Genomic DNA, 23,281 nt, shown 5'->3' on the forward strand with positions numbered 1-23,281 from the left:
TAATATTAGATTTTTATGTACTTAGTACTGATAAAAATAATTTAATATTTAAAAATGTATAAATATATGTCAATTGTTGAGCGCAAATTGACGGCTAATCCTGGCTTTGGTTCCAGTGCCTGTTATGATTAATTGTGTAATATTTTTCTATGGTTTAGGACCTATAGATAGCTAACCTGGCTTTGGTTCCAGTGCTTTGTTTTATTGAAATGGTTAATCTGTAATGCTATATGATTAATAGAAGGTAATCTGGCTTTGGTTCCAGTATTAATAGTTTATGTTAATAATAGTAATTTTATTATTAAATAACTAAATTTTATTTTATTATTTAAATAAACATATTGTGATTTTTTCTATAGATTATGACTTATAGATATCTAACCTGGCTTTGGTTCCAGTAATTTTGCTTATTAAAATGGGTTAATATGTAATTGTATGATTATTAGTAGGTAATCTTGCTTTGGTTCCAGTGTAAATTGCATGTTACTAATTGTGATTTTAATAATTAAGTTTTAGGTTATTAATTATTTATTTTTTTTTATTTGACATTTGTTAATTTCAATTTTATTGATCATTTTAGTTATCAATTTGATCTATTATATTGACTGTTTTAGGAACAGTAAGGTTTGCTTGAGGATTAGCTTTGTTTGCTTTATTATTGAAGCAATCAATTACCCAATGGTATCTATTGCGGAAGCCTAACTTAGCACATATACCACACGGAGTATTAGGTGGATTAGGATTAGAAAAGTTTTCATTAGTTTCTTTAGACTCAGGCAATATGTTTGAGTTATCTTGAAATAAGACATTTGCATTGCTTTTTACATAATAATTTGAGCGCTTAAAATTATTTTCGGCTGTTTGTGCAATAGTGTAAAACTCAGAGAAAGTTTTAGGTTTTACAGCCGTAAACGCATTTATTAATTGAAGGTGTAAATGATGTATCATTACAGGTATTATTTGTGTTTCATTTAGCTTAGCAGCAATACCGAACCGTCTTTTGGTCTCAAAGTAGTCTTTGATACCGACTTTAACATCATATTTATGGTCAATGAAATCTATAATGGGTTCAACGGTAGTCAAACCAAATCTATTGCTTAATTTAGTTTTAATGCTAGAATAATTATCGCTATCATAATTTTCGATGTACCAGTTTAAGGCATCATCTTCTAAAAAATTACCTAACATTACGGCTCTTTGTTTTTCTGACCATTTGTTAAAGTCTGAGATCATATAAAATCTCTTGAGCCAATTATCAATTGTGATTTTATCATTAAGACCCTTATAAATTTGTATCTTAGGCTTACTACTTTTGAAGTTGATGTCGGTGTCCTCCTTTTCTGTATCAGTTGACTCGCTGTCGCTGACAACTTGAAGGTTGGGTTGAGTTTGCGTGATGTTATTATGAGTTGAATTGATTGGAAGTGTTTGGTAGATTTCGGTTGTTTCGCTGTCCTGATCTACGGCACGTCTGCGTGTTGCCCGTAATAGTCTCCGAGTTGGGACTCGTCGAGTTGCTGAACGCTTTGCCATTGAAGTAATGTTGAGTTTTCGAAGAAAAATTTAATAAAAATATTATTTTGTTGCACTTTTGATGAGAGTTGTTGTAGTTGCACTAATCCTGCCGACTTGTAAAATAAATGATGGGTTGCAGTCGTTTTGTAAGGTTTTATAAAAAAGTTATTTATTTATTAAAACAAATTAAAAGTATAAATTATAATCAAGTTTAATAAAAAGTTAATTTAGACTTTATTAGTGTTGATCCAGTGATGAGTTGACTTGAGCTGTATTATTGTACAGGTATGGCACACACTATCTTATTTAAGGTAAAGGTTTCACAATATTATTGTTGGATGTCTTGGGATCCGTTTGAGGTGATGTGGAGTGGGCTCCAGATGTGTGGCACATATGTGATGTGTTATGTTTGGCTCTCAGTCACTGAATGGCCGGTAAAGTGGAACACAAGCTTATATATGAACTAATGGTAATAAATGTTTTAATTGTGTTTAAGCGGTGTTCCCGGTCAAGGATTTTAATATAACTTTGTATGTGTGTTAATTAAGGTGTATATAATTGATAACTAAAGTCAAAACTTTGAGTTGACAATAGTTCAAAAGTTATTATCTAAAATGATTTTAATTAACACATAGTGTTGAATGTAAGAGAAAGTGGTTCCCACACTGCATAGGGTATTGTCGGTGTATAACAAATAGATATTATGTGTATGTATTTGTGTATTTACATGTATAACATAAAGTTAAAGTAAGTGCTATAAAATATTAAATGTAATAAAAGGGTTGGATATTTATTGAAATAGATATTGAGATTGTATTGGTTTTATTGTATGTAAAATAAATGAATTTCTAAATATAAAATAGCAAATATATACTAAAATGAAATTATAATAAAATAAATGCATAAAATAAAAATATACTTTACAAGTTATACAACGTTATACAAAGTTATCAATCAATTATATATAATAAATCATAATAAGCACAATAAATATTGAAATAATATACCAGTGTAGCGTGCAGTACCATATTTAGCTAAATCATAAATAAATATATAATTAGATTAAAATAAATATTAATAAAAAAAATTTTAAAATTATTGTGTATTGATTTATTTTTTCTCTATAAAATAAAATCTTCATATATTTGAAGATAACAACACATATAACCAATTTTTTGCAACCCTAACCTATTTTGATGGATATAAAATCAGATATTGTGCTAATCTCCCTGAGCTGAGAGATATCATTGAACTCAACCATTGACGCACTGATCTGTCAAATGAATTATCAATATTCATAATAAAAATATTTTTTGATATAATAGTGCAATACTATATTTTATTTGAAGATTTATATCGTATTTTATTATATATAATATATAGTAAACAATTCAAATCAGTCTTTTCTCTCTGTTTTATAACATTTAAATAAAATAAAATAAAATATATTTATTAAAATTTACGGAAAAAGGAACTTAAAAGCTCTGAAAAATATATATATTATACAAATATCTAATTTAATTTTGCTATTGATATAAAATTCAATCAAATTTAGATAATACTGATAAATCTTATAATATGATACATATATATATCAGTAGTTTTTTTTATTAATGTTTAGACTCTAACAAAATTTTTGATTAGTGATCAGTTCAAAATTGTTTCAAATAACAATTTATATAAATTTTACATTTTAACTAAATTAGTTAGAGATTGATAAACAAGAAAAAAAATTTGGACAGCATTTTTAAATTTTCTATTATTATATTGTATATATTATACACTATAGATATATTTCCAATATCAGGTGGCCCAGAGGTTAAAGGTTAGAGGTGTCAATGAGTTATAGTAAGGTATAGTATAGTAAGGATAAGTGGTTCAATATAGATGAGAGGGAGGGTAAGTGAAGTGGATTAAAGTGGGTCAAAGTGGATCAAATTGGGTTAATACCAAATTGTAAATATCATTAAAAATTCTACATTCATTCATACCATATCATCATTCATATCAAATTTTAATCATTTTTGGCATCCATTTTGACAAAAAAAAATATTAAGCGGAAAGAAGAGATTTGTTTCAAAAGACATATATATTTTAGTTTTTAAAATCTTTTATCTGAATCCAAAAATGTTAGAAACAGACAGATAGACCACAAACAGCAAATAAATATTTTTATACAATATCTTTCAGGATTTCTCAAAAGTATATAACAAATAATAATAATAAAACTTAATATAAAATATTTACGTTTTTATTAACTAAATTTTAGTAATAATGTTGGGTAATTAGAAATAATGAGTTTTATTATAAAACTTCATTTACTAAGATTAACTAATTTTATTTTTTTTAATTGAGCTATTAATTGAATGTAAAGGCATCAATGCATAATATATTAATCTATATTAAATTTACTATTATACCATGTATTTAGCTATACTGTAATGTTAATTTAATAGTAAGATATATAAAATGTACTGTATGAGTGTACATTTTAATAATATATAAATATATTAAAATTATTTATCGATAAATATATAAAATAATAATAATGTTAACAAAATATTTTTATCTCCAATGTTGTAGTTCTTTATTTTCAAAAGTAATAAAAAGACAATACATTTATTTTTTGGGGGAATATTTGGCTAAAATTGTGGCGCTTTTTTAATTTGGCTAAAACTATCAATGTTTTACAATTACAATCAAAAACACAATTTTTTTATACACATTTAAATAAAAGACAATGAGATTACAAATGATATTATTATTATTATTATATTAAATAAAACTAAAAATTAATAACATTAACACTCATTTAATACAATACTTTTTTTTTAAAAAAACAACGACTTGTTTTTTGTTAATGCTATCAATTACTGTAGTTTAAAAATTTTATGGAATCGTTGCAATTTTCAAAGACACTAAATGTACGGTAAAAATATTGATTGTAATTTAAATATTAATAATAATAATAAATTTAAAAAAATAATAAAAACAATTTTAAAAACAAAAAATAATAATAATGGATTCAACTTTAAGTTGATTAAAAAAAACATAATAAGTATCGCAATTATAAATGACTTATTTTGTGTGAACAATGAAAAAACAAAATGAGAGTATTTTTTTAAACTCCCGTTTTTTGAAAAACTAATACAAATGTTAATTATTTAAATAAAAAATTATTGGAAGAGATCTTAATTAAGTAAATGAATTATTGTTTGGTTGACATCAAATGGTTATACCAATCATTCAAATGATATATAGTATAATGTTATACACAAAGCATGTGATGTATTATAATAGCTACTAATCTTCAGTGCCGTTGTGTTCTTCGTCTTCTTCATCTTCATTGCTGTCTTGTGGAACCATTTCATCATCGGCTGACTCGTCATCGACAACGACTTTCTTTGGTCGACCTCTTCCTTTGCCGGTTCCGGTGGCAGCAGAGCCTTTGGTTGACTTTTTAGGCGACTTTTTGGGTGGTCTTCCGCGACCACGTTTGGCGCGCGAAGGACTTGCTTTAGTTGTGGCGACCGGCGATGTCTCGATAGTTGCTGCCTTTGGTTGACGACCTCTTCGTCGGGCAACATCACCATTGGTTCCATTGGTGGTTGTGGTAGTCTTGACAATAACCTTTGCCACTTTGACAGCGTGTGGATCCTTCTTAGGTCTACCTCTGCCACGTTTGGCGCCATTACTTTGCGACTCTACCGGCAATACTTCTGTGTCACTCATTATCGATGAATTAATTAAACCAATGACCGGAAGATAATTTTTTCGGTGAAGTAGTGGACAATCAGTTGGATGAGTAGTACTACTACTGTAGTCTTTTTAGTCAATACTTGATATCCTTTGTTTGATTGCTTGGTTTTGAGCACTAGTTTTGGTGCGACAATGGGTTCAGTCATATAACACATCAATGCATACAAAGAGACATCACTTTTAGCATTGAAAAAGCGCTCTCTATATACACTATAGTACAGTATATACAGTATATGTATCACACATTCAATACAATATACAGTAGTATAGTATAGCCAATGCTTAGCAATAATAGCCATCAGTGTTATAGCCAATCACGTGATGCTTAACCAATACATAGTGTCGACCGCTATATTCAATGACTAATCAATCAATGCATTGATTTGTATTATATATATGAGTGACTCATTCTATACATACATTACAAACACATTGAATATTCTATTATACGGTATATTGAATTCATTATTATATTTAACTTTAAACTCTAAAAATATATATAACTTTTAGTTTTATATAACTATTATATGTTTCCATCAAATAAATTACTAACACATATACAGTATATTAAATATATTATATATAATATATAATACTGTTTTTACTAATTTGCAAATCAAATCAATTATTTACTGTAGTTATGAACCAATTCAGTTGAGAGATAGTATAGAAGTGACAGAAATGTTATACTAAATAGACATTTGATTCACAAAATATATTAATCTATTTTTTGTGGATAAAACACTTCAATTTTCTAACTTAACAATACTTATGATATATTTATATTAATAAAAAAACAAAACTATTGTTCAAACAATTAGATTGATTACATTATTATTTGATTATTATATGATTATTATCTATTGAAAGAGTCGGTAAATAAGTTTAGTTAGTATTTTAGACTTTTTGGATTTTTAGGCTAATTATGTTAATTATTAAAGTATTAAAAAAAGTATAAATGTTTATTACTTTAGTATTATTACCGGTATTGTAATCTATATATAACTAATATTTGACTTAAAAAATTAATTGTGCATAAAAATTATTAAACAAATGATTTGAATTTAATTGAATTAAAGTTAGTTTTTTGTTTTTTAATGACATATTCTTGAATTAATATTGTAATAAATATCAATTGCAACAATTGATTCACTTATTTAATAGCAAATTCTTTGTACAATAATATACTGTATATATATAAATAATATGCTTATTAAGTAATATCTAATAATAATAAAAAACAACTTTTGTCAAACAATTTTGTTATCTTTATTATCGATTGTTATCTTAATTATTATTGTTATTCTCTCTTTATCTCTCTCTCTCTCTCTCTCTCTCTCTCTCTCTCTCTCTCTCTCTCTCTCTCTCTCTCTCTCTCTCTCTATTTAAGTCAATTTCAGTCATTTATTTTATTTGTGAGTTTTAAAACTTATTTTTTAGCAAATTAAAAGGCATAACAATGTTAAAAATTTGATTTAGGTTTATGTTGTCACAATCACACATTAATAATAAAAAATCTTTTATTACTCACACAAAAAATCGGCTAAAATTTATGTCACAAATTGTGTGAGTAATAAAAGTTTTTTTCATTTATGTTAAAAATGTTTTATATATAAATGTTGGAAACTATTATTTGAAAATTTGTTTGAATAGGTAACGACAAATTTATACATACAGACGATTGATTTACTTGTTTTTCTAAATTATATAACATATAACTGATTCATATCTATATTAGTGGACATTAGCCCAAGTAGTCGATAGAGGATATCCCTTAAAAATTTCTATTTCTTTTTAATTATATATTTATATTTTAAAAATAATAATTTCTTAATAATAATTTAATATTTATCTCTAGATTATAGTTTACCGATTATTTCTTATATGCTTTTAATTTTCAATTTTAATTATAATTTTTGTTTTACAAATAAATTGTGTCACATAAATTCAATATCATAAATTATTGAATGTTAAATAAAGTGTCTCTTTTAAATATATATATATATATATATATATATATATATATATATATATATATATATATATAATACAGTATTTAATAAATTTATTCATATTTGAATTGTTTTACTAATTCAATATTATTTCATTTAGAAAAAATAAATTTCCAAAATTATTTTTTAATTTTAATTAAAAATCAATAATAATATAATTATTTTATCATAATATATACTTAATATTATATAATTTATCAATGAAATAGTCAACTAAGCATGATCATTTATTTTCATGATAGTTACCAACAAAAAAAAATCAATCAATAGTTTAAAATAGTGTTATAATTGGTTGGCATCCTATGTATGGATGGCATCACATATACTACTGTTTGTATGTATCGTACAGTATGTGTGTATTAATACTATTAATACGACTACAAGTATTACTACTACAGTACTACTACTACTACTACTACTATAATAATGAATGGGATGGCAGTGTATGAGTATGTGTGAGCACAGGGAGGATAGACATACATGAATGCTATTAGTGTTGCCCTCACTCTCATTGAGTGTATCTCCAGAACTATGGAGTCAGTGATGGTTTAGAAGGTATTAATGTTTTTTAGTGAATGACATGAATGTTGTCCTTAAATAACATTGAAATAAATGATTTGAAGACCAACTATGTGTGACTTCTTGAGCTATCATCAACTGAATGGTCAATGGCTGTCAATAATCACAATCAGATACCGACTTACAGTTTGAGTGGTTGGCAATCGTCGCGCACTAAAGTCATGACCAACCAATCGTCGGCCAACACTATGACCAACATATCGTCGATATTTACGCGAATCCAACAGTCACTAAGTGAGGCCATGTCGACACCCAAATTGGTGATCGACAAGAGGACTATCGAAAAGACATGGAAAATGATGGACAAAGTGGTGAAACTATGTCAACACTCGAAGATGAATCTGAAGAATTCGCCGCCATTTATATTAGACATTTTGCCGGACACTTACCAACACTTGAGGACAATATATACCCGACACGAGGACCGCATGCATGTGCTCAACGATAATGAATACTTCAGGATATTCATCGAGAATCTAAACCGAAAGTGCAAACAAGCCATCAAACTGTTCAAAGAAGGCAAAGACAAGATGTTTGACGAGACGAGTCATTACCGACGAAATCTGACCAAATTGTCTCTTGTCTTCAACCATATGTTGTCCGAACTGAAGGCCGTCTTTCCGAACGGCAACTATGCGGCCGACAATTTCCGGATCACTAAATCTGATGCCAACGACTTCTGGAAGTCTGCCTTCGGAGAGAGGTTTGTCATCACTTTATGGATCAAATCAATTGATTAGTTTTGTGATCTCAATCTAATTATATTTAACTATATTTGAATTACGGTAACTGTTTTTTAAACAAATTTGTTTTGCTGTAGTATTTAATGTATATATAAGTATTAATTTTAGTTTTTATTATTTACTTTAGAAATCTATGTGATAAAAGTCACAGTAATTTTTTTAAAGCTTAAATACTGTAAAACGTTTTTTGATAATTTTATTTATATTTCTATAATTTATTATTATATTTGTGTTGTATGTATACTGTATATATTAAATTGACAAAAATTATATGCCGTATTTAGATTTAGCACACACACACTAATTATTTAGCAGTAATAATAATAATAATAATAATAATTTTTAATTATTATTATTATGCAATTTTAACAATTATTTTAAAAAGAAACATTCATATTTATAAGGAATGTAGAAATTAAAACAATTTATTAATTATTAAATTTTTTTGAAACTATTGATAGAGAAAGAGAGAGAGAGAGAGAGAGAGAGAGAGACTAAACTTGAATTAAAAACCTGTAAACATACCTGTATATTAAAATATCTTTATTATATATAATGGTCAGTCATGTATACTCACTGACAGCTCATATGAAATATTATATGTTTACTCCTGTATAATATTATACTAATGTTTTTTAAATGATTATTTAGACAAAATTTTAAAAAAAATTGATTTTTATGAAATATTGTAAATATGAAAATCTTATTTACTCATCATTTGTTTATTTGATGAATAAATGAATTAAATATATATATATTATTTTGAATAATTATAATAGAAAGTCAATGACATTTTTAAAGAGGAATTTTATGCACGACTTGTTAACGAAACATAACATCTAGTCTGATTTAAACCCTATCCCCATATAACCACTAAATAGTATATAAACTTATATATTATAGCAATCATTTAGTGCCACTTTTTCTCATATCTCTCTAATGTCTATCCTTTTTAAAAAAAAACTGATTTCATTGCTTCAAACATTTACCATCTATTGATAGCCTCGAGTTAATCGATCACTTCTGATATTATTACGAAAATTATATATTTCTTTTAAATGATTTTATATATATATATATTATATAACTTATTGTCGACTTTTAAATGTATTTTTAATATAAAGCTTGTTGCTTACAAAAAGTCATTGCCTCTTAATAATTTTTTTTTTAATTTAATTAATGCATTTATTGATAATTTATAGCCAATTATTATTATTAAAAGAGATAGTCTGACTAACTCTTAAAGTGTAATTTCTAATTTATTACAACAATTTGTTAATTATTTAAAATACTTTATTATTATTATTATGAATTTGAGTTTTTAATTAATTTATTTAGTGTAACGCATCTTTTCAATCATAAATATAAAGTTTATATATAAATATATTCAAATTTATGATAAGCTATTTTAATGTTTTGACAAAATTATTTGTTAATATTTATAATTATTGCTTACATAGTATTTCAAATATTAAACAATAATAATTATGGGCACAATTTAAATGAATTTTTTTTATAAATATGATTTATTAGTAAAAATGAATGAATTGGGAGGAAAAATATATTTTTATTACAGTATAATTTGAATATATGTTTTTAGTTTGAATAATTGGTCAAATATAATGTGTGTAATATATACTGTTTATTATACGGAAAAATCAATTTATTTGAATTAAGACGAATTTAATTGAATTTATTGCGACCCTTAACTACAATATCCTCTGTCACTGGTTGTCTGTCTAAAACCTTTTTTGTAAAACATCGGGAAATGACAACTGTATTTCCTCGATATACATGTATGTCATACCATAACTATAATATCTAATTGACGTAATCAAGAGTTGTCTAAATTTTATGTTATTAACAATTTTTGCTGTTTTCAGTTTTGTTATAATCAATCTGATTGAATCAATATGAATATATATATATATTATAACATTATTTTAATAGATAATTTTGATTTATATTAGTCCCAAATGAAGTTTAGTATTTTTCTTAATTCTATATAAATATATTTTTAAAACTATTGGAAAATAATTGTATAAATTAGTCAAATACATGAATTTTTTACTTATTTTTTCAATATTATAATTATCATTTTTATTAAATAATGCTATTTATAAAAATATTTTTATTAGGATTGTTTGATAACAATTAAGGCAGAATTATTAATAAATTCAAAAATTTTTAATACATATTTACCAGATTTAATGGTACAAACAAATGTGCAAAAATTATTTAAATTTTTAGCATTTTATTAAGAAACAATTTTTGATTACCGGTATATGTTTTTGAATAAAATTTATTAAAAATGAAATTGAATTACATAATATTTTTTATATTAAAAAAATAATTATGCAAATTTTGTTAATATTGTATTTGAATAATTTGCAAATATCATCACTAGTTATAAAATTATTGAATTTTTAAAAATAAATATTCAATTTTAAACAATTATAGTTATTTATATAAAAAAGAAGAAATAAAATTATATATATTATATAATAATTGTAATATAAGTTTAAATTAAGATTATTTTTCAATGAATTTTTATAGTTGAATCTGTCACTTGATGTCACATTTGACTTATTTATTATTACATATATTTCTAAATTCTATATATTCTTGAATTAAATATAAAAATATACATTTGTTTTGTAAAGTAGAACTCAATTGCCAGAGAGAGAGAGAGAGAGAGAGAGAGAGAGAGAGAGAGAGAGAGAGAGAGAGAGAGAGAGAGAGTGAGTGAATGTGTGAGTGTGAGAGAGAGAGAGAGAGAGAGTGAATGTCTGAGTGAGTGAGAGAGAGAGAGAGAGAGAGAGAGAGAGTTAATGAGTGAGTGAGTGTGTGTTTTGGATAAATATAGCATTTACTACATAAAAATTTTGGTTAATTATATTTTATAGATTAATGGCATTTTGCCAGCTATTATGCAATATATGGTTTTCTTTCATTGAAGAAAAACTTATTTCTTTAACTATTTACTCAAATTATCAGTTATTTAATAAATACAAAAACAGTTTACTATTTTATATTATAAATAGAATGTATTTTTGAAATAACATTTGTGTATATATTTATTAAATTTATCAAACTTTTTATTAATTTTGATACACAATTGAATTAATATAGGAATTATGAAAATTTGTTACAAATAATTAAATACAATTATATTTACTATTATACAAATACCTGTACATAAAATAACTACAGTAGATATTATTGTTAATTTTAATTTATATTATTTGTTACTTATTTTGATATCTACTTTTAAATTAGATATTTTTGTTATTATTTGACAGTTTTGCTATCTATTCAATCTATAACTCATTGCAGTAACAATTAATCAAGATTTTTTTATCTATTAAATATGCTTATTTAATTTAATTAGAAATTGTTTAATTGTTCAACTATTTAAGTAACTTATTTCAGTTATGTTTTTATACTTAAATATAACAAAATTATTCTTAAATAAATAAATTGTAATTGTATTAAATTAGTGAAACTATTGTGCATTTTTTAATCTGCAATTTGCTATACATTTTATTTAATGAATATAATTTTCTAATATAACTTAAGATCTCTAATGTATTTTCTATATGATATTTAACCGATTTTTAAAATTATTGTTTTCAACATATTATTTAATAAATAACAATTGACTTATAAGAATAACAAAACTGTTTTGATTTGAAACTATATATAAAAAACCTTTTAATTTATGTATTAATGTTAATAATTGTATTGATATTTTCAGAACCATTATCTCTTGGCGTGTATTCCGACAAACCTTACATCAGATCCATCCGATTAGTTCTGGTTTAGAGGCGATGGCACTAAAGTCAACAATTGATTTGACGTGTAATGACTATATATCTAACTTTGAATTTGATGTCTTTACGCGGTATGTTATTAAATGATCATTTATAACGTTTATATTTTACGAAACTTTAAATTGATTATATATCTAAAGTAATAATCTTGAAATTTTTATTAATATAACAATAATAAAAATAATATTATATAAATATCATTGATTTTATTTATTTTTTTTGTAACAGTCTATTCCAGCCGTGGTCTTCATTATTACGGAATTGGCAGATCTTGGCGGTCACACACCCGGGTTATGTGGCTTTCCTTACCTATGATGAAGTTAAGGCTAGACTACAAAAATATATTAATAAGCCAGGAAGGTATACATTTGTATCTATTTAGTAATATTTGGTTTTAAAAAATAGTTTTTCAATTGTTTTACTATTACTTCTTGTAGTTATGTCTTTCGGTTAAGTTGTACTCGTTTGGGTCAATGGGCTATCGGTTATGTGACACCCGACGGCAATATCTTACAAACCATTCCACAAAACAAGTCCTTATGTCAAGCATTACTTGATGGTTATAGAGAAGGATTGTATGTCTTATTTGAATTTTTTATTATTATTGTTTGATTTTATTTATAATAATAATAATTATTATTTATATTTTAAAGACTAATAATTAAAAAAGTTTTTAATGTAATTATTGTTGAATCGCAGCTATTTATATCCAGACGGTCGCAATGTAAACCCAGATCTAACGTGGGCTGTGATGGCCACACCTGAAGATCACATCCGAGTAACACAAGAACAATACGAACTTTATTGTGAAATGGGATCAACGTTTCAATTGTGCAAAATTTGTGCTGAAAATGATAAAGACATCCGTATTGAGCCGTGCGGACACTTACTGTGCACACCCTGTCTTACTTCATGGCAGGTAATGTCTATCGATATTATAATATATGTCTTAAACTATTTCATTATTGTTTATAATAATAATTATATTATTAATTTTCTATCCATAGGACTCTGAAGGTCAGGGCTGTCCATTTTGTAGGGCAGAGATTAAAGGCACTGAACAGGTAGTTGTCGATCCATTTGATCCAATGGGTCGACACACTGTTCGCAGCAAAGACGATGCCAACAATACAAGTAATTTACTAGATTTAGATGACGACGATAATTGTTTTGAGGTAATTGTTTATATATATATATATATTTTAAAATCTTATGCTAAATCTTCTTTTAAAAACATTATAAATTTAGTAAAACTTTTATTTATTTTTATCAATTAATTTTGCTTTCGATGACTTGCTCTTAACAATTATTTGAATTATTTTTTTAATTATGTTTTATTATGTTTTTTTCATAATTTTTTATAGGATGGCATGAAATGATTGATTTAATGGCTTATTATTTATTAAAAATTAATATTGCAATTTGTTTTGTTATATCGACTATGATTTGGCATTAATTATTCAAATGAAAGCATTTTGTTGTTGACATATCATTTGAATAATTCTTACAATTAAAAAAAATTATTTAAATATTTAAAAAATTGTTTACTATAAATAGTGTGTTTTTTTAATTGTCATCATTAATTTAGTAATTTTTAATTATAAACTAATTGACTCAAATGGCTAACAATGATATTGTAATTGCTATGCAATTTTTTGCATGATTTGCTTTTACTTTTAATTTATATATATATATATTTTTAAAAAATAATAAAAAGTAATATTTAAATATTATTTATAATATTAAAATGAATTTATTTTAATACTCGCAAAAAATTGTTTATAAAAAGATTTAATAATTGATAATAATAAATTGTTTTAACAATATAAGATTGTGTATTGAATCTAAAAAAACTAATTTGATAATTATTATTGTTGCTAATTATTTGCTAAATATTAATTACAGTAATATATATATATATATATATTATAATTTCTAAAAAGTTAATTAGGTTTAATCTATAGATTATTTAAGTTATGTAAACTTAACATTGTAAATTTTATTATGATTTTGTTGTTATATTTATTTAAGTTAATTTTTCGTTAATATTTTTAATATTAGTATATTATAGTAAAGATATAAGTCATACATTATTTTTATTTAACAAAATATACATTAATTATAAAATTACAATTATTAAAATTTATTAATGAAATTAAATTATCTTAATAATTTTGATTTATTTAAAATCAATTAAACAATTATTTTATCAGATTGGATAAAATAAGTATAAGTGAAATAATATACCGTATGTTTAATTTTAATTTATGTTTTCAATAACAAAAAATTAAAAATAGATATGAATTATTAGGATTGTTCTGCTAAAGTGCTCAATCAGTTACTATAGTTAATCAATCAATCAATGTTTAGTCTAATTTAATGAAAGTCAAGTGAGACAAACAAACTATACATATCTATCATTTAGTGAGTTATACTTGGAGTCAGCAAATTGTGTTGAGGCAAACATTACATTAAACTGTAATAATTGATTGTTAATAATTATAATTTTTATTACAAAATACACAAAATTTAGATATTTTAAAAACTAATTTGCATTACACTGACCATAACTACAATATTACATTGAAAATCATTGGCATAATAACACTGTATCATTAGATTAGTTCAACTAATCGTTTAGTAATTCTGGTAAAATTGATGATAAAGTTTCAGAAACTGATTGTTTTATTTATTAAAATAATATATTCAATATGTATTGCTTATGTACTAATTATAGATTTTTAATTTCCATTAGATTTCTATTATATATATATATATATATATATTTCCTTACAATTAATCAGAATAAATTCAATTAGCTATAATTTTATTAATTTTTACAAAAATTATAATTATTTAAAATTTATTGACTAATTTTATTATGTTAGCCAATAAACAAGTAAACGTTTTAAATCATTTACTATTATTTAATTAATCATAAATTGTTATCTAAAATACACCATTTATTAGGACCCAAGCACCTGGACGTCGTCACTGCAGACATTGGCTCTCAATCCAAGAATATCGGATCACAATCGAGTGAGTCTTCATTAGATAATGTGTTCACCACTTCTTAAACCGCATGAAACTCATTCAACGCATATAAATGTATTTTTTATATTATAATAGATGACCAGTTAATAGTCAAAAAGTAATAAAATTTATTTATATATATATTTGTATAATTAATAGTTAAGTAGAATATGTTATATAATTAAAAATATATACAATTACTAAAATTAATTTATAAAAAATATATTAATAAAACTAATTTTTGAATTAACAAGTTTAAAATTTTTTTAAAAATTAATTCAATATTAGTAAAAAAAAAATGATAACTTTAATGCATTAAAAAATTTAAAAATAATAATTTTCATTATCAGTCAGTATCTCCTCAATGTTCGCCACAAAATTTAAGAAAACAAGTGATACACCAAAAACTATGTACAACTGTACCGCTAATACCGGCGCCACCGATACCACCGAGACGTCAGTCGCCAACAACAACACCGCAACAATCACCCGGTGTTTCGCCAAAACATACAAATCATTTTAATACAAGAATAAAAATTTGCAAAACTTTAGTACCGATAAAAATAAATGACGATAAAAGAAAAGAAAAAATTCAAAACAATAACGAAAGTCGACTAAAAGCTGATCCCAAACTACTACTTGAAAAAAGTACAAAAGTAAACCATTTATTAAGTGCACAGACATTGAATCCGTGTCAGTTCGGTACGTGGCCCGGAGCTATCAATACGGTTGTTCCCATCAATCAAATCGGTGTCACACAGTCTGCATCCACTTCGCCCACTAATATCATCATTAGTTCGCCACTAATTCCAAGACATCCGTTGCCACAAAAACCAAAGTCCGACAATTTAAATGATAATTTGAGTACAAATACAACTGTAGTTACATTTAATTCACTCAATGAAGAACACAGTTATGCCAACACTGACCTCAATGGTAGGTCTCAATGATTTTTGTTTCATAAAATTTTTTATTTATTAACAATAAAATAATTATAATTTTGATCAATCATTTAGTCACTCGACGTAATGATTCAGAAGCCACTCAAAGCTCATCCCTATCGACAAATAGCTCGTCTTCATCGTCGCCATCATTAATATCATCAAAAACCGATCAAAAGTATTACTAAATAATAAATTAATTTTTAACAAAAAAAAAATAAATATATAAAACTTTGATCTGATTGTTATAATAATCTGATTACAGAATTATATCACCAATAATAGCGTTGACATCGGATTCATTAGATAACAATATTAACGAATCTGTTAGTTATGTTAACTTACATATGGATTATATTTCTCAACTAATATCTGAAGGCTATTGTCGACAATCGGTGATCCGAGCCCTTGGAATCGCTAAAAATGACCTCCAAATGGCCAGAGATATACTTCACGAGTTTGTCACCAAAAATAATCTAACAAAATGACTAATAATTTATTTACCGTATTATCTATTCATTTATAAACCAATCATTTGTTAATTAATATTTCTCCTCATTTATATATATATATATATATTGATATATACAGTATATACTGTGTATATATATATACATGTACTGTATAATCCATTAAATAATATATACTAATTATTTTAGTCAAATATTTTTTGCTAAAAAACAAAATTGATATCAATGAACTAATATATATATATATTTCCTAATAACTATTTGAGTATTTAATTATTGTAAAAATATTTTTAATATAAATTTAACATTTAATAGCATTTTAATCTAATTATTGAATAAAAAAAAAGTTGTTAAATTGAATATAAAGTGTAATTTAAAATAAATTCAAATTGTGGTCATTTTGTTAATTTAAATTTGTTATATAAAATGTTGACTTTGAGAAAAATGTTAAAACTGAAGCATTTCATTGTAATGACATTTTTTGAATAAAATATGTGCACCGATTAGTTCACTACAGAAGTCGATGGCCAGTGTAGACAACACAACCGCTGACCTTTGGCCACATTTACATAAGCTTTATAAAGTATTATATAATACAATACATTATTTCTAGTATTTTTTTTCTCCAATGACATAATTGACAATATTTTAATTGTTTTCTATAAACTGGATATAAATTAAATAAAAATTTAACGAAAATACTATACTTACGTTAATATTACGATACAATTCAGTACAGTATAATACATGATTTAATATTTTTTTAAATATTTGGTTAAATAGAAAAAATAGTTTTATTAATAAAAATTGCATTGCGCATTTTTTATTGAAATGTCCTTAAAATTACTACACATTACGTTTATATTATAACTATAAATTTACCATAAATTAGTTTCAATATAAGCATTAAAATATTACAGATATATTATTATAAATAATAATTTATAAAATAAGCTGAGATTTCTTAAGGTTTTGGCAAATTAGAGTACAATTATGAAAACAAAATTAATTTCAAACAATTATAATAAAAATAATTATAACTTTGTTATTTAAATTACAAAAAAAATTTGCTCAAATAAGTAAATTAAATTAATTAAAAATAAATTGAGATTAATATTTTATAAAATCAATTCCACAGATCTTCAGTTCGTCCAAATTTAAATACAAGTGAACTAATTATATCATTCAAACAAAAATAAATAAATTTAAATTAGTAAATAATAATTACACCATAAATAAAGCAATTAAATGATTGAAATACCCGATAAATATGAGAACATTTTGAAAGAAAATGCCGATTCCCGGATAAACCGTCTTTTTATTGCCGGGTATTACATAAACGCCAAATAGTATCCAAATGGCAGCGATTACTGAACCGAAACCCAACACAAAACCAATGAATAGCCAAATTCTGGCCGCTGTCTGACCAAACACACCACTAGAGTAGGCATCGCCTCTGATATGACCATTAGATACGGCGTTAATCCTATAAATCAATTGGGATTTAATTTTTATAATACGGCTATATATAGGATATATAGAAACATATAAAACAATTATTCAAATCATTACATGAATAGCGAAAGAGTGCCCAAAACGCCGCACACGTGGTATGCGCTGTAAAAGTCATTGCCATCAGTATATCGGGCAGAGATGTCAATGATTATCCACCAACCCGTGAAAAACTGGACCCGAAAAACAAACACATTAATGACCCGATAATATTTCACTAAATCAATGGCATCGATCACTTACGGCAGCGCCGGCAGCTATCGAGGCCACGGCGTTTCGCTTCTCTCCGAAGTCCAACCATTCGGGACGTCGTATTTGAATATTGTCGAGACAACCGGCCATTTGACCACAAATCAAGTGATGGATCGGTAAAAATGAGTCACCAATTAAATGAAGTGATACTTAATAATAGAAAAATGAGTGAAAATAATGATTTGATTCAATTGTTTTTGGATTTTATGAATAATTTATTTTTTTAATTATAATATTTATTATTGTTTTCAATTAAATCCTTAATTCAAATGTCATTTACATTGCAATACATAATGTATTAAAACATTCGCTCATTTGTTTGCATCCAAAACAATAAAAATATTTTGTTGAACATTGCATTCAATCAATTGCTATTCAAATCAATGTATTCCTTATGTCGGATGAAATCTACAATATTTTTATACATTTGTAGTAAATATATACATATAATGAATGGTTTAGTGCTTTTTATAACTACAACGCAATGCACTACTATATAGCTAATAGTCTTAAATATTCGTTTAGATTATAAATATTAAAGTATTTATTATTCAAGTGTTTTGATATAAAAAACTGTTTATTTCATTGAATTGGATTTGATATCAAAATCAGTAATCAATTGATTGGTTGCTATCCATTGATACACTTGAAGACAATATACCGTATAATATAAGCAATGAATTCACTATCAATGTTGAGATTTGTGTCCAAATCAGGTATTTATTGATTTTCATTGATTTTATTAATAAATTGATAACAATTGTTGTTTTTTCCGATTCGGTTAGCTATTATCGCGAGACCACTATCCATGTGTCGGATTAATGCTTACCAATATTCACCGAAAATAGTGGCCAACAGTTTGTGGACACAAACAAATGCTAACGGTTTGACTGATGACAAGAATCTGAAGTCATTATCAAACAATCAGTTAATTTCCAGTCGATTGGCCTCTTCTTCTTCATCGACTGTTGAACAAAGCGGTGGACACAATCACTCGAAATTGTGGACATTTGAAAGATATTTATCGGCGGGACTGTTGGCTGTAATTCCGGCGGCCATTGCAGTACCCAATCCGGCTCTCGACTATCTTTTAGCCCTATCAGTGGTAACTCATATTCATTGGGGACTTGAAGCCGTTGTTGTCGATTATATCCGACCGTCAATATTCGGTAAAGTGATACCCAAGTTGGCCGTCGCTTATCTGTATGGCCTATCAATTGCCGCACTCGTCGGACTTCTTTACTTTAATTATACTGACGTTGGTTTAGGTGTTGCCATAAGATTGGCCGCAAAACTATAGACTTTATGAAGACTTTTGTGATTTAGTAAAAAGTATTAATTTTTAAACAGTTTTAATAGATTTTAATAATAGATATGAGTTATAAAAAAAAAAATTGTTTTTATTGAAAATTAAAAAAAATATTCAGATATTTATGGCATTTCCATACAAATTAAATTATTACCGTAATTACAAAATTGTAATTTTATTTTTCTTTAATTATGATTAAACTATTTTGTAGTTTTTAAACCCTATAAATATTTAAATAAAACCAATAAACATATTTGGCAAAACAATAATTAAATAAATGTATTTTTTATCACATTTGAAAAAAGTATAGTACCGGTAAATTGTATTACCGTACAGGCAATTACCTTAATAAGTACCGGTAAGTCTATAAATGTTATAATTTAGCTGTTTTTCTTGACTTTTAATACCAGTATAAATTATAAACAATAGTTTATCCTACAGGCAATTGTTGGCACAGTATTCAATATAAATAAAAAATACGTAACAAAAAAACTACCGTTACCGGTAACTATTGTATATGTAGTGATTTACTAAATTTTAAAACTACCGTGACACATTTTTCATAAAATATCTATTACCTAATAGTAACTTAAAATAAATTATAATAAATTAAAAAAAAATTAAGTATTAATATAAATGAGTATAAAATATTAATATTTTCAATTATAAATATAAATACCAATCATTTTAAAAATATTTATGAAAATATTTCATTTTTTAATTGATCTAATATTATGTCAAATTTATATTATTCTGTTTGTCACTACTATTAGTGATGTTTTGATCATAATATTTGTCAATCGCTTCCCATTGTTTAGATCGCAGAAGAATATGACTTCTTTTTGATTTCATAAAATCTACCGCTTCTTGTGGTTTCCACTGGTGTTTCTGTAAACAAAACAAAAAATAATTGCAAATATTATCATATAATAGACACAATCAAGTTGTTTGAATCAGTTATTACATTCATAAGATAACAGGCAACTAATGTGGCACTTCTTGTACGACCAGCTTTGCAGTGAACATAAACAGAGCTATCGGTTCCCATAAATTGTTGCATGAATTGTACGCCACGGTTCAACTTGTCCTGAGTCGGGGCGTGTAATATGTCTGCGGTATTTAATTGCAGAAATTTGATACCCAATTGTTGCCATTCTTCAGGTGTTGTCACCCAAAATCTAAGCTCAAAGTCTTCATTCATTGAAACAACTCCTCTGACTTTTTCTTCTTTTATTAACTATTTGTTTAAAACAAACAATTAATTTAAATTATAATTAAATTAATAATAATTAATAGTATTATAATTAATATTAAATCATTAAACCTGAGGAGTAATAGATCTGAAGGGAAGCGCTCCTAATATACAGTTGTCGTCGATTCGGTCAAACCATCGTCTCGTCGATACTTTCGACATAAAAATATTGTAAAGAAGTGTTGGATAGAAAGTAACTCTTCCGAACATATTGTTGAAGATATCTGTCATAAAACAAACAAAGGAAATGATTGTAATTATCACCGGATTTGGTGCCAAATTTGGTGGACAATCAAAAAAAACTTGAAATCAGTTTTCAAAATAAAATATATATTTTCAGTGACGACAACACATGACCTATAATTCAATAGGACTTTAAATACATTGCATTCAAAAAAAACTTTAGACCTTTTTTTAGTTATATATATCTCTATTCATTAACATTGCTTTTATCTATCTATAAAAGTACTTAAATTTATAGTAAAGTTTGATATTATACATTAAATTATTAATTATTGAAAATTAATTTAAGAAAAATAAATTAAATTAAATTAAATTAAATTAAATTAAATTAAATTTACAAAATTATTAAAAATATAATTAAAAAATACATATTATATTATATAAATTATTTATAATTATTAGTAGTATTTATGTAATACTTTATATGCGATCACTACTACTGTTATATAATAAACATAATATCATATAATTTATGTTAAAACCAAATAAAATAATTAAAGACTTTATTTTGTAAATCATTTGTTGATAACTTGCGGATCAAAGTCTTGCGTTTCTCTCATATCTCTCTCAAAGAGATTAAAAAAGAGTACAAATTTTGAGCACAAGTTGTGGTGACTAACGATGGGATCCTTAAGAATATTAGTCGGATGTAAGCGAGTCATCGATTATGCCGTTAAGGTTGGGATCAATTGATTGATTTAGTGGTTGAAGTTTTTTGTTGATTACCTTTGATTGTCATCAGATTCGTGTCAAACCAGACAAGAGAGGTGTGATCACCGAAGGTGTCAAACATTCACTCAATCCATTCGATGAGATTGCCATCGAAGAAGCGGTTCGTCTGAAGGAGAAGAAGTTGGCCCAAGAGATTGTGGCCGTCAGTATCGGTCCGACTGCTTGTCAGGAAACGCTAAGAACTGCGTTAGCGATGGGCGCCGATCGGGCCATTCATGTGGAGGTCGACGACAAGTCCTACGAGACATTGCAACCGATTCATGTGTCGAAAATTTTGGCCAAATTGGCCGCTCAGGAGAAAATCGATGTCGTGATTGTCGGCAAACAGGCCATCGATGATGATAGCAATTCTTCGGCACAAATGACTGCCTCGTTGTTGGGTTGGCCGCAAGCGACCAATGCGTCCAAAGTTGATATTAGCGGCACTGATGCGACCGTTACTCGCGAAGTGGACGGTGGTCTCGAAACTATTAAATGCAAACTACCGCTTGTCATAAGCGCTGACCTTCGGCTCAATGAACCGCGTTATGCAACACTTCCTAATATTATGGTTTGTATTAACTGATTATTACTGTATTTGTTAGTTATAACTAAATATTGATTAATAATTGAATACAACAATAGAAAGCAAAGAAGAAACCGATAGACAAGAAAAAGGCGACCGATTTGGGTGTCGACGTCGAGCCAAGGATTGAGATATTGAGTGTCGAAGAGCCGCCTAAACGAGAGGCCGGAACTAAAGTCGAATCAGTCGACGATTTGCTTAATAAACTCAAACAATTGGGAAGAATCTGATTATATTGAATATACTCTACACTTAACAAACAATTATTGTTTTTCAAATGGTTTATACAAAAAAAGTTTTTAATGCAAATTATAGTTAAATGTTTCTAATCTTTATTTTTTAATAAATGATATTTTAATTGAATTGAAATATTTTTGTTGCTAATAAAATATTACTACCATTTATTGATAAATATTTTTAATTATTTTTTAATTGTTTAAATTCAATGCCATTTAGCTATAAATATATTGTAAGTATTATTTAGTCTCTTAGATGGCATTCATATCAACAATACATATGACATCATATCAT

At 25.9% G+C, this 23,281-nt stretch overlaps 6 protein-coding genes across 6 annotated transcripts; 3 read left to right on the plus strand and 3 right to left on the minus strand.

The window, feature by feature from the left end:
• Positions 1-4,253: 4,253 nt before the first annotated feature.
• LOC128964558 (uncharacterized) lies at positions 4,254-5,624 on the minus strand. The gene has a single exon (XM_054311184.1). The coding sequence runs from the start codon at positions 5,245-5,247 to the stop codon at positions 4,819-4,821; it is 429 nt and encodes a 142-aa protein (XP_054167159.1). The 5' UTR covers positions 5,248-5,624; the 3' UTR covers positions 4,254-4,818.
• Positions 5,625-7,686: 2,062 nt separating this feature from the next.
• Positions 7,687-16,903, plus strand: LOC128964705 (E3 ubiquitin-protein ligase CBL-B-like). Its single transcript, XM_054311340.1, has 10 exons — positions 7,687-8,568; positions 12,366-12,512; positions 12,670-12,801; positions 12,879-13,016; positions 13,141-13,360; positions 13,449-13,616; positions 15,412-15,480; positions 15,825-16,410; positions 16,491-16,593; positions 16,681-16,903. Exons 1-10 carry the CDS (start codon positions 7,955-7,957, stop codon positions 16,901-16,903), a joined length of 2,400 nt encoding a protein of 799 aa, XP_054167315.1. The 5' UTR covers positions 7,687-7,954.
• Positions 16,904-17,960: 1,057 nt separating this feature from the next.
• On the minus strand, positions 17,961-18,882 carry LOC128964869 (transmembrane protein 50A-like). Its single transcript, XM_054311521.1, has 4 exons — positions 18,641-18,882; positions 18,458-18,570; positions 18,147-18,371; positions 17,961-18,057 (listed from the first exon to the last, which is right to left on the minus strand). The coding sequence occupies exons 1-4, from the start codon at positions 18,737-18,739 to the stop codon at positions 18,012-18,014; spliced, it is 483 nt and encodes a 160-aa protein (XP_054167496.1). The 5' UTR covers positions 18,740-18,882; the 3' UTR covers positions 17,961-18,011.
• A 308-nt stretch (positions 18,883-19,190) lies between these two features.
• Positions 19,191-20,210, plus strand: LOC128964868 (succinate dehydrogenase [ubiquinone] cytochrome b small subunit, mitochondrial-like). Its single transcript, XM_054311520.1, has 2 exons — positions 19,191-19,365; positions 19,435-20,210. The coding sequence occupies exons 1-2, from the start codon at positions 19,326-19,328 to the stop codon at positions 19,947-19,949; spliced, it is 555 nt and encodes a 184-aa protein (XP_054167495.1). The 5' UTR covers positions 19,191-19,325; the 3' UTR covers positions 19,950-20,210.
• A 480-nt stretch (positions 20,211-20,690) lies between these two features.
• On the minus strand, positions 20,691-21,536 carry LOC128964706 (phosphatidylglycerophosphatase and protein-tyrosine phosphatase 1-like). Its single transcript, XM_054311341.1, has 3 exons — positions 21,283-21,536; positions 20,923-21,195; positions 20,691-20,846 (listed from the first exon to the last, which is right to left on the minus strand). Exons 1-3 carry the CDS (start codon positions 21,439-21,441, stop codon positions 20,691-20,693), a joined length of 588 nt encoding a protein of 195 aa, XP_054167316.1. The 5' UTR covers positions 21,442-21,536.
• A 400-nt stretch (positions 21,537-21,936) lies between these two features.
• LOC128964513 (electron transfer flavoprotein subunit beta-like) lies at positions 21,937-23,134 on the plus strand. The gene is made up of 3 exons (XM_054311125.1): positions 21,937-22,131; positions 22,196-22,735; positions 22,810-23,134. The coding sequence occupies exons 1-3, from the start codon at positions 22,075-22,077 to the stop codon at positions 22,978-22,980; spliced, it is 768 nt and encodes a 255-aa protein (XP_054167100.1). The 5' UTR covers positions 21,937-22,074; the 3' UTR covers positions 22,981-23,134.
• Positions 23,135-23,281: the final 147 nt, after the last annotated feature.

The sequence above is a fragment of the Oppia nitens genome, unplaced genomic scaffold (genome assembly GCF_028296485.1).
Source record: "Oppia nitens isolate AA-2021 unplaced genomic scaffold, nextdenovo-longstitch-racon4-pilon3 scaffold9_pilon_pilon_pilon, whole genome shotgun sequence".
In the NCBI taxonomy this organism is placed as follows: domain Eukaryota; kingdom Metazoa; phylum Arthropoda; class Arachnida; order Sarcoptiformes; family Oppiidae; genus Oppia; species Oppia nitens.